At 43.8% G+C, this 12709-nt stretch overlaps 1 protein-coding gene across 1 annotated transcript; it reads left to right on the plus strand.

The window, feature by feature from the left end:
* The first annotated feature begins 6860 nt into the window (after positions 1 to 6860).
* Positions 6861 to 9038, plus strand: LOC135701110 (uncharacterized). The gene has a single exon (XM_065221814.1). It carries the CDS (start codon positions 6861 to 6863, stop codon positions 9036 to 9038), a length of 2178 nt encoding a protein of 725 aa, XP_065077886.1.
* The last annotated feature ends 3671 nt before the right edge of the window (positions 9039 to 12709 follow it).

Raw genomic sequence — 12709 nt, forward strand, 5'->3', positions numbered from 1 at the left:
AGATTTGGGTCCCGAACTAGCTCATCAGCTGTTGGGAAGTTTTCCCAATCGCGTCGCGAGTTCAAGTACGACCACTTTTGTGTACCGCGAGTGAAAGCCGGCCCCGTGGCTGCGAAAAATAGTGTAGGGAAAAGGGTGCCTGATCGCCATTGTGGGAAGCAGGAACTATTCGCTTCCCTGGCTAACCAAAAAGGATCCGGTAAACACCCGCCGTCCTGACTGCGGTGGCTCAGTCAATAGAGCCAGTCTCGCCACCGCAGTTAACCGTCAAGCAGGACGAAGCAGGCAGTTCCAGAGGTGAGTTCGCCTGGGCAGAAAATACTGCGGTGTCTGCCGGGGTTGCCTAGGCAATCCGGTGTAGGCAATCCGGTGTAGGTAATCCGTGCCGGGGGGGGGGGTTTCAACAGATGAGCCCCGCTCATCCCCCCCACTAAGTGTCAAGGACAGCGCAGAGACGAACCAGCCCAAGGCTGAAAGTCTCTTTAATAAAGAAAAAAAAAAAAAAAGTCAAGGACAGCTGCTAAGCAGCAGAAGAAGCAAACCGCTCAGCACAGTCCGTGCTTTGTAGCAGCAGAACCACCGCCATACCGTCGTCGAAGGGCCCCACCGAACAGCAGCAGCAACAGCGAGGAGGAGAAGATAAGTAGCGAATAGACGTCTAAAATTGATTTCCTTTCTGTTGTATAGTTGTTTCACCCAAATCCGAACGTCTTTGGGGGAAGTACACTTGCTCGAGGCCACCCCGCCGGGGTAAAATCGGGCCAGCTATAGGCTGGCAAGTAAGCCGCAGCTTACACTTTCTCGATTCTAAAACTTCTCGGAAAGCGAGAAAACCACCACTCACACACGTATAACCGTCCGGGAGGCAGAGTGCCAGCGCCAATCCGGCAAATGTAGCTGAAAACTATGAAAGCTAATGCACGCACAAAACAGAGAAGAAACTTAAGACACAACCGTATCCAAAGGCGTTCGAAACTCGACCCATCTTTAACTCGGCAATTGGTACACCGCTCCGTTTGTCACTTCGTTTGTGGTAGAAACAAGGGGTAACTCACTCTGCCACCTTGTGTTTAACACTCCAAAAACACAGTTCGAGCAGAACCTTGTAAGGAACAAAATCCGTCCGTCTGCGTCCGTCCATCCGCCTTAATTATTTTTTTAAATTGATGAGGTAAAAGCTTCTATTCAGGTCTATTCTATACACATGTGTAGACCTGCGGAAAAGGACACGGTCGAAAATGTGGATGGTGCATTCAGCAGAGAAGAAGCCGCGGAGCTGATGTGTCACCACGTTCCTGACGGTACTCCTTGCACCTTGCGCGTACAACTAAGGCTCTGAACCATTTGGTGGATTATTTTAACTTTTGGCTCGACTTTTGGTTAAAATTTGACAGATGAAAAGTTATCGATTAACCCTGCTATCCGAGCATGGTTATTTCTGACAGACAAGAAGTTAAATGTTGACAACCGTGGCTGAGTTCTTCTCGAAAATCGGTCGATGGACAGCACAGGGATTTTCGAACATCAAGAATAACTTTCGAAATGTCACTTTTAACCACGAGTTAAATTTAACTCAGCAAATGGTTCACAGCCTAAATGGAACATTGCTTAGGCTGTGAACCATTTGCCGAGTTAAATTTAACTCGTAGTTAAAAGTGACATTTCGAAAGTTATTTCTTATGTTCGAAAATCCCCGTGCTGTCGATCGACCGGTTTTCGAGCCACGGTCGTCAAAAATAACCACGCTCGGATAGCAGGGTTAATCGATAACTTTCCATCTGTCAAATTTTAACCAAAAGTTAAATAATCCACCAAATGGTTCAGAGCCTTAATATCAAAAAATCATACATCCTCTGGTTGATGTCTTCGGGTCGACTCAAACGATCTATAGTGATCGACTACAGCCAGCATCTTATGGGACTTTCCGGTGCAGTGAAAGGATAGTACAAAGTCCGCCATCACACACAGTCTGACGTTTGCTATTGGATTTTACCATAGGAGTAAAGAGCTGCAGAGACACCGTCAACGCCAATAAACAATTACTATCACAGGGGTATCTGTTATTTCCAGCGTTGTGGAGGTCATGGCTACCAGTAAACATTGTATGGGTACCGCTTGACGTTCTGACAGCTCGTTCGACACAGAAACACCCCGAAACCTCGCCTGAAACACCATCCGACACCCAAAAACACACATGAAACACAATCAGCACAGTCACAAGGTGGCAGAGTGAGTTACCCATAGGGTAGAAAGGTATTTGCAAACGCCGGTGAATTGACGAGATGGACCAGTCATAAGACCATAACCATAAGCCTGTCTGAAAGGACAAAAAAAAAAAAACAAAAACGCCGGTGAATGCAAACGCAAACGAAAGCTGCCGAAGCTGAATGATGACGATAAGTGATGCCACCCCTTCGTGTTTTGTTTATTCAGTGGTTCGTACATGCATGGATGTTTGAGTGCGTGTTTTCTTCCAACGCTGCAGTTCAACCATAGAGGTAACTCTAATACCATAGAGGTAACTCTAAGACTAGAAGGTCCCGCAGAAACGTGCTCAACTTTTTGGCACAGCTCTGGTACTCTCATCGGTCCCAAGCTAATCGATTCACCCCTCGAAACATAGGAAAAACCAATAACCCCTCATTTTATCTGTCAAACTTTCATAGCGAATCAAAACAAACATTGCGTAGTACTAGAATTTCGACTAGAATAGGGTACGTTAATCGTTTGCTTAGGACCAATAGGCTACTAAAGTGGTGAGCCAATTTAAAATCGTTAGTTTCGTATTGATTGTTGCTAATACCCCGTACAGACTATGGCTTATATCATGTAATATAGGCTGTCTTGCAATGAGCACTCATACATCTAGTTTTCACTGGAAATCCTATGTATGAGTGCTCATTGCAAGACAGCCTATATTACATGATATAAGCCATAGTCTGTCCAGGGTATAATAGCGAATTCGTTTATTATGCGGAACCGAACTTTTTGTCAGTGCGAACCTCAACCTGAGCTAGGTTTTAAAAACAAACGAGCAAACTGACGTTTGTCAGAAGACAAACAGACCCAATCTTGATACCCGATCCAGGTTGAAACTGAATAATAAACGAATTCGCTATAATACCCCGTTGACATTACAGCCTATCTCACGTAATATAGGCTGTCTTGCAATGAACACTTATACAAAGGATTTCCAGTGAAAACTAGATGTATGAGTGCTCATTGCAAGACAGCCTATATTACATGATATAAGCCATAGTCAGTCCAGGGTATAAGACTAGAAGGTCCCGAAATAACGTGCTCAACTTTTTGGCTCAGTTCTGGTACTCTCTTCGGTTCCAAGCTAATCGATTCACCCCTCGAAACATAGGAAAATCCACTAACCCCTCATTTTATTTGTCAAACTTTCATAGCGAATCAAAACAAACATTGTGTAGTACTAGAATTTCGACAAGAATGAGGTACGTTAATTGTTTGCTTGAGACCAATAGGCTAGTCAAGTAGTGAGCCAATTTAAAATCGTTAGTTTCGTATTGATTGTTGCTATAACTAAGCAAGCTGCAAACCGCTGCACAGCATTCATTTGAAAGCTTAAAATTTGATCTTTATTTTTGTGTGTATCCATGAGTATTCGTTAGTATCTTCAATTTGAAGATTATGACAGACGGGGGTTTTAGGGTTTTTAGGGTTTGCTCATTTCGTAGCAGAAAAGCAAAACGTAGGAATGAATCGATTGATCTTTGATCTTTGAATCCTGTGTCTGCCGTCATCGATTTCGAAATTTCAAAATCGGCTGCTATTTATTCATGGAAGCTTATCAGTCTACGAACTGCACTTAAATCCCACCATCATCCTTTGATCATCTTATTCTTGGGAAACAAAGCCATCACTAAATTCGCCACACATATAAAAGTAGTGCGGGCCCGAGCAAAGTCCAACATCAAAATGACAGCAAATTGAAATCAAGTTTTGATATCAACATTAAACTGAAATCATAATTTGATTTCAGTTAACACATTGACAAATTTGATACCAAATTTTGTTTTCATTTTGCTGTACATTTGCTCTTTAAAAATGTGTTGTTACGGGTTTGTTTTCATTGCCTTAGCATAACATCAAATTGGATAGGAAAAATGACGGCTTCGGCATGACAGACTATTTTCGGCAACCCAAATTGAAACACTATTTTCACTGGATTTTCTTACGAAAACACTTCGCTGAATGCATGCAAACGATTCTTTATGCTTTCAGCTTCAATTTGACTATATTTTTACCACTGAGAAAAAGCAATCTAGCAGGGTTTTCTTGAAATGAAACACACGCACTACAAATTGTAGCTGATTTCGAGTTACATGCAGTTCAAATGGAACGGTTGCCGAAGAAAAACTGGTTGCCGACAATACTCGCTCTCACTAGAGAAGATTGGAGCTTTGTAAAAGCGTTTCAAAACAGTTTTTGGCAATTCTTTTGACTGAAATTGTTAGAGCAGCTGGCAGCAAAAGATTGTAAACAAACCAATACTGCATATGTGTGCGTTACATAGAGAAAAAGGCTATAGAAAGAAGGCCGCTGCTTAGGTTGCCGAGAATACGTAAATTCCCCTACTTGTTTTGTTATCAACAGGAAAAATGGATAGCAAATTTGGTTTTCAGTTTGCTCTCACTGATAACAGAGATAGTTTTCAATGTGATGTCACAGGAAGATATGTTTGCTCTCAATTTTGATATTTTAACCGTTAAAACGACCAAAACGACAACAACCTGAGTAATCATTATCAGCGAAATCACAACATCGAATTTAGATTTCAATTTGATCTCAGACTTTGCTCGGGGGCCTCCCCTAGCTCAGTCGGTAAAGGAGTGCAGCTATAAAGCAAGACCATGCTGGAGAGGCGGCTGGGTTCGATTTCCAGTCCGGTCTAGGAATCTTTCAGGTTGGAAAATTTCTCGACCTCCCTGGGCATAAAGTATGATTTTTATTGTCACACAACTGGCCTGCCCTTTTCAGCATAGTTGCCCCATTGTGGAATTTTTTGAGTGTTTAGAACAGCATGCTGGGGAAAAATGTTGCTGAAGATTTTTTTTCTCCTGGGCTCTTATGGATGGGAAAACATAGTTTTGATATTTTTCGCGACATTTTCTGAACAAAGTAGGAAACTTTTCGTGTACATTGTAAAATTAAGGTACTTGACAATCCATTCCAACGTAATACCCCGGACAGACTATGGCTTATATCATGTAAAATAGGCTGGCTTGCAATGAGCACTCATACATCTAGTTTTCACTGGAAATCCTATATATGAGTGCTCATTACAAGCCAGCCTATTTTACATGATATAAGCCATAGTCTGTCCGGGGTATAAAACTCATTTCTACCAAAAACTCTAATGGGACTGTTATGCCGCACAGGGCAGTGCACGAATGGTACCGGCTTAGACAGCTCTCAATTATCAACGGTAGAAGTGCTCAAAGAACACTAAGTTGAGAGCCGACGTAAAGTCCCAGTAGGGACGTATTAAAAGCCAATAAAAATAACAAGCAGTGCATCCACCCCGCAACGCAACACAATATCCAAACCATGAACAACATGAATGGGGAAGCTTAAGATCACAGGCAGCGGAAATGAGCTTCTTAAAAGGCATTAGCTGAACGGGACTATTGTATACGGCGGAAAAGCCAAAGGCAAAAAAGAAAAGCTGACTACCTTCGTGACAAGGTGGGGAAAACGGAGGGGGGGGGGAGGCGTGAATGTAACCGTGGAATCTTCATGATTTCGGAAAAGCACTACTTTTATTCCACCTTGCAATCCTCAGGAGTGCGCTGGCTCCGTTCAGTGCGGTTAGGGATGAAACGAAGCGAAATTACTTTCGCCTCTGGGCATGCACAATGCCAAACAGTTCGAGTTGAACATTTTGCCCCGACTCTATTTTCGCTAACTTTTTCTCGCATCCCAAGTGAATGGAAAAAAATGAGAACCCTGCTCCAGTGCTTCACAAGGATCCGCGTGGCAAACAGATTACCTAGAGAGGATAAGCCATAACAATGTGCTGCTTGTTGGTATAGTTTATAGTAGGGTGGAAGAGTTGATTGATTTTTTCACTTGCTACATCGAACAATGTCTTCCTCAATATGAGCACGAATTTATGTATATTGATGATATTGTATTGTTATTGATAATATTTAACAACCAATTTAACGTCGAAAAATATTATTTTTTTGGCAACCCTATCTAGGAGACCTGCTCGTCAATTGAAAAATGGAATAACCCGTCAAGTTCTGTAGTTTTTAAGTTTAAGCACATTCAATAGGTGTCATTTAACTTTCTAGATAGCTACTCTTGGCTTGAGGATAAGCTTTATGCAGGGTTGGCATGCTCATTTTTTACACAAATTACTCTTTTCTTAATAGCTTTTCACTTAGTGGATGCAACTTGACTTTACTTTAAGCAATTGATAGAGTAGGATCAGAGTTTGCAGTAGACACGCATAGAATAGATAAATCACAAAATTTGAATTCACACCAATGAGTTTTTTCATTGAAAGCGGAACTGGATATCGAACTCGCGTAGCGTCTTTGCGGCGGTGAGTGAGGAAACGACGAAGGAGAAAAACCTCGACATCGGCGAAGAAAGCATCACCGAGAAAGTTCTTGGCATGTGGTGGGATACCTCAAAGGACTGCTTCACCTACAAGGTCTCCGCGCGATACGATGAGGAGCTCATATCAGGAAACCGTCGGCCAACCAAAAGGGAAGTTCTACGCACTCTAATGATGGTATTCGATCCATTGGGACTCATCGCGCACGTGTTAATGTTCTTGAAGACGTTGCTCCAGGAGATCTGGCGAACGCCGGTTGGTTGGGATGATCGAGGATTCGCAGTACGACAAGTGGTTGGCATGGTTAGCGATCTTTCCGCAGATAGCAAACGTTGAAATACCACGCTGCTATCGAGTGCAAACACCTGGTGGATCAAGTACCGTAGTGCAAATGCATACATTTGTTGATGCAAGCGAGAACGGGTTTGCTGCGACGGTGTACCTACGATTCGACAACGGCGATACCGTCGATTGCACACTAGTTGGTGCCAAAACAAGAGTTGCGCCGCTCAAGTTTCTGTCGATTCCTCGTTCCGAACTGCAAGCGGCAATCATCGGTGTGCGTTTTGCGGATACCATTTCGAAATCACTCTCTATCAACGTCAGCCAGCGAACGTTCTGGACAGACTCCAAGGATGTACTCTGTTGGCTGCGTTCAGATCACAGGCGGTACAGCCAGTTCGTGGCGTTCCGTGTCAGCGAAATCCTCGAGACTACGGATATCATCGAGTGGCGATGGGTGCCGACGAAACACAACGTTGCTGACGAAGGAACGAAATGGAAAAGAGCCCCCAACTTGTCAAGTGACAGCCGCTGGTTCCGTGGACCGGAGTTCCTTCTCCTCAAAGAAGAAGATTGGCCTGTGAATCCGTTTCCTGGAAGAACTACCGAGGAGGATTTACGACCGCATCTGCTTCTGCACACTCAATCTAGTGATCCAGCAATTCATCCACCGGATTTCTCGAAGTGGACCGACCTGCTACGCGTAACGGCCTACGTACTGCGTTATATCAATAACCTGAAACGTTGCTGCTACGGCCGACCGCGAGTGTCGGGACCGCTGAAAAGACAGGACTTTATCGATGCAGAAAATCATCTGTTTCGCCAGGCTCAATCTACCACTTTCGCAGAAGAGGCATCTATCCTTATGGAGAACCGTCTGTTGAAGGATCCAGCAAAAACGGTTCCCAGATCAAGCCTGCTCTACCAGTGGTGTGCCTTTCTGGATGAAAATGACGTGCTGCGTGTCAAAGGTCGAACGAAGGCCTATATATTTATCGATCGAGATGCAGCCGAACCGGTGATTCTTCCCCGGGATCATCCTGTTACTCGCCTCATCATCTCTGCAGTACACGATAGATTCAATCATCAAAACCACGAGACGGTGGTGAACGAGATACTGCAACGCTACCGTATTCCTCGCCTGAAAGCAGCGTACCATCAGATCCGGAAAGACTGTCAACAATGTAAAATCCTCCGCGCCAAGCCGCAGCCACCAGCAATGGCTGACCTTCCTCCAGCTCGCCTGGCCGCCTTCACTCGTCCCTTCACTCACACGGGAGTGGACTACTTCGGTCCGATGAAGGTATCGGTTGGAAGACGTACCGAGAAACGGTGGGGGGTTCTCGCCACTTGCTTAACCACTCGCGTCATCCATCTGCAGATCGCTCACTCACTGACCACCGATTCCTGTGTAATGGCCATTCGGAACATCATGGCTAGAAGGGGTATACCTGCTGCGATCTATAGCGGCCGTGGGACCAATTTCCGATCTGCAAGTAAGGAGTTACAGAGTGCTACAGAAAAACTCGACCATGATGCGCTAGCGAAGGAGTTCACCTCCAGCCACACTGAGTGGTCTTTCAACCCTCCCGTCACGCCTCACATGGGTGGAGCATGGGAGCGTTTGATTCGGAGTGTCAAGCAGAACCTCGGACGAATGCAAACGAGCAGAATCCCGACTCCCGAAGTACTGGAGAACACGTTGGTGGAGATCGAGAATATTGTCAACTCCCGTCCTCTGACCAACGTACCAAGCGATGGTGACAATTTCCCGGTTTTGACGCCCAATCACTTTCTCTTGGGATCCACCAACGGCCTGAGATCGTGGGCTCCTCTGGACGATAGCCCTATTCTGCTTAGGAACAGCTGGAAGCAGCCGCAGGTGATAGCGGACGCGTTCTGGAAGCAGTGGGTTCAGGACTACCTGCCTACAATTACCCGTAGGACTAAGTTGTTCACACCGGTGAAGCCGATCACAGTTGGAGATCTGGTAATCATTGTGGATCCGGAGCTACCACGAAACTGCTGGCCAAAAGGCCGAGTGATTGCCACGTGTCCGGCTCCAGATGGTCAGGTAAGGTGGGCTACCGTGCAAACCGCATCGGGGGGTATCTACGAACGACCAGCGGTGTCTTTGGCTGTACTCGACGTAGGCGTTTGAGACGAATACGCTTTAGGAGGAGTCTTCGCGTATTCCGGGGGGAGTGTTGGTTACGCCCGCTCCAGATGTGTGTACTCCCACCGCTGATCTACGCCACTGACGAGTGAGTGCAACCACACCCATCGCTATACGAGGGATTGTCACGCGGTGAGAGGAAAAAGTGGTCAGGATGTAAACAAATCAAATCTATGGAAAGAAGACAAAACAAAAGTGAAATTGCCCTGCCAATTGCGAAAATTAAGACTACTTATATATATACTTATTATATACACTAAATCTACTGCTTAAACCTAGTGAACTAAACCTAGTGAACTAAACCTAGTGAACTTGAGTGCTAAATATTAGTTGCAAATTATTGATTCTTAATCTAGAGGTGAGAATATGAAATAGTATGACAGGAAGATTCTTAACCTATTATGTGCTATTATTAAGGTATCGATGAACCACTAGAACTTCTACTTGCCTTCTGAATAAGTTATATGTGGCCCGGAAAAAGGTGAGGTAAAAAGAATTTAAACCTAAAACATGATCCTAAACACAAACATCTAAATAGGTACCTAAGGCTAAACGATTACTTATAACTACCAGCAAATTCGGCTGTTCTGTTATCGTTGATAGATTTCCTAAACCTATGAGAGTTGTTGGATCTCTCAAGCAATTATATTGCCATACAGCGAGAATCACTAAATGTAAGCATTACATGAAAATTATCCTAAATTAGCCTAACTTAACTGAGTATTCCACAGGAATTTTATAACTTTCATTCGCTGAAATACATTGGTTGGTGAATAAAGTTTATAGAATTTGATTCATTTCGGCTGTTACCAACAAGTGCTGTAAATTTTCATATCATTCGATTGAAGATGAACCAATACAACCATTCAATCAATTCTGTGTAAACGAATTCTCACATGACCATAATTTGAAGAGCCCCTTTCTCATTCGAAGCTCATTGTCACTGTCAATTGAGTCACTCAGTATCATTTGATATACGACAGTGGAGTATGGAAGAAATCCAGCAAAATGGTCCCGAACAGACAAGTCAACCCGATGTCGGATCAATGTAAGGCTAATTTAAGGTCGATGTCGACCCAATGTTGTGTTGTTGCCGGGTCAATTTTGGGTTTATGTCGGGTCAACATCGGGTTGGGGTTTGATAGAAGTCAGGTTGGTGTCGGGTTGGCTTAGCTTTTTCGCCGGAATGTCGACCAGAGCTCCGTGTGTAGGTTACACTCAATTGAATGATGCATAGCGTTTCTCAAATGAGAATGATCCATGCCTTCGTCAAATGACTAAGCAACTGATATCACCTATTCGGAGGAGGTCCCCTTTGATAGCGAATAGCTACTTTTCTCATTTTCATCAAAAATGTTCAAATGATTTTGAGAATTTACAGCACTGCCTTCAATCCACCAAATTGTCCCCAGTCCAGGACATTGAAAATTAGTGGGTAATTATGAAGAGGAAACTGAAGCTAAAAGGTACAGTCATCAAAACGGCAGCTCAAATAAAAAAGGGTGAGATAAAATAGCCAAAACAGTGGCCGAGACCGTTGTGCGCCGCTTGGTGGGTCGTATTAAGGGAAAAGTTTGAAAATTCCTTTTAAACCGCGACGAATAATTCATTTCGTATTTTTTCTTAAAATATAACGGATGGTATGCACTTGAATGAAAACCGTTTTCAAATCCAAAATAGACCCAATTGATGTTGTTCCATTACTAAGAGTTTTTTTTACCTAAATGTACTGATTTTCTTCTTTCGGAGGATTATTTTCTCAAAAACCATTTATTTACCTGCAACTTCTTCTCAGATGTCATTTTGATCAGATAAACAATCATATTTAAATAAAAAATGCAACCTTGGATACTTGCCAACATGTGAGCAAAGTTGCATTCAAATCGGAAAGGGTCGATTTGCGTTTTGGGCTGGAAATTCTTTAAAAAAAAACCGTACACATTTCCTTAAAATAAGCAGTCGAAAAAATTTGGACCGAAACGGATAAAACTTCGACAAAACCTGCAATGTTGCTTGGATTGCTTTGTTTTCGGCAGAACCCTCCCTGCGTCGCTGACTCCAAAATAAAGTAAACACGTCCTGATGTAACAGATGGGCGATGGGCCGATGGCCCATTCTCGACGCAGGTGTTTTTCTCCGGCCCACCAGTCCGTAATCCGAGCACCTGTCAATGCGATCCATTTTATCATGCAACCACGTGCGGCGAGTTAAATTCTGCAGTTTGTCTGACTCCATTTGTTTCGAAATAGCCGGGCGAGACTATTTCGAACAGTCCAAGGAGATTATTTGCGGTTCTATCCTCCAAATGATGAGCTGCCAGGCAGGAGAGGGTTGCAATAAAATTAAGACGATGTCGTCGTTGGGCTGTCGTGTCGTGCTGCTTCGCCCTGATTGTAGCAACACTTTGTGTGCGAGATTTTCGGTTCGTGGGAAAATCCCCTTCAGTTGGGTATTTGCCAACCAGGGATATGTGTGACTTTGTGGTTGCATGAATTGGCATTAGGGACGTGACTGGTTTGATTTTATTATAGGTCAGGGTGGTTTGCACTGCAGTTTGTCGAAATGGCCACTTCATGCTGTCGCAGGGTTCAAAAATGTGTGCAGTTTTGTTTTCTTTTCGATTGTCTACGTGGAGGTAAGGGGGAAGATGGGGCAGCCCCTTACTTCAATGCTTAGAGAGAATTTGCATATTTCGACTACCACTGCCGTAGCTGGATGGATTGCAAAGGTTTATAAAAAATATGAACTCTACTAGTTGCCTATGGTGTCAATCAAGTCTACCTTGTTCAAATGATCGTTGATCTTAGTCTTCCAATTGAGTTACTGTAAATGCGCATATTACGACAATATCTTCGATTACAGCAAGATCGAGAGTGATAGAGTTGCTAATTTGCTGCAATTAGTAGCCTACCTAAAACAACCGATCAAGCAAATCTCGGCTACTCTACGCCTTGGCCTAGTTCCGAATCAGTTTCTAACGGCTCGCAAACCTACGTGGATCGTTGTTTAATTACTTGAGTTTGTAATTTTAAATCTTGGATCATCTTTTGAAACGAGGCTAACATCTTACTTCTCAGTCGTAACTACATAAGTGACATTCTGGATTAGTGGATTAGATTGTAGTTTCTACGACGAAGTAAAGTACTACCGCCCTACGCATGGTTCAATGGACCCCGCGGCTATTTGTGACTTTATTATGATGTTACATTCAATTGCAACTGCAGCAGCCATCATACTCAAGTCTCGATGAATGTGAGTGGCGCATAGTGACTTACTACTGCCATCATTTTTATTATTTTTATTCTTGTTGTTGTCGTCGTCACCCACCTGAACCTCGCCGTTCAACGGACTAAAAAGTGAAAGTTAAAACTGCATCTGCATCGGGGCTGCTGCACAAGGAAATCAGAGCTGCAGTGGTGCATGAGGGAATCCGCAGTCGTCAAGGTCTCGGTCAGGTTAAATTGCAATTGTTTGCTACTAAAAAGAGCAACTCGTCCTTCCCCAGATAATCGGAATACCTTTTGTGGTGTACCGTTGAGGGCTGTACTTGCAAAATAACAACGATCGTTGGGACCAAGTGTGCTGCAATGACGGTAAGGCAGTAAGGCCATGCTCCTTCTTGGCGGGATTGATGTCGTGAAAGGAAATCTATAAAT

The sequence above is a fragment of the Ochlerotatus camptorhynchus genome, unplaced genomic scaffold, assembly GCF_037179485.1.
Source record: "Ochlerotatus camptorhynchus isolate MF236.1 unplaced genomic scaffold, CSIRO-AGI_Acam_v1.1 ptg000150l, whole genome shotgun sequence".
Lineage (NCBI taxonomy): Eukaryota > Metazoa > Arthropoda > Insecta > Diptera > Culicidae > Ochlerotatus > Ochlerotatus camptorhynchus.

Bases quoted from the DNA above. Each gene is read 5' to 3' on its own strand.
- LOC135701110 (XM_065221814.1), top strand. From the start codon at position 6,861: ATGATCGAGGATTCGCAGTACGACAAGTGGTTGGCATGGTTAGCGATC.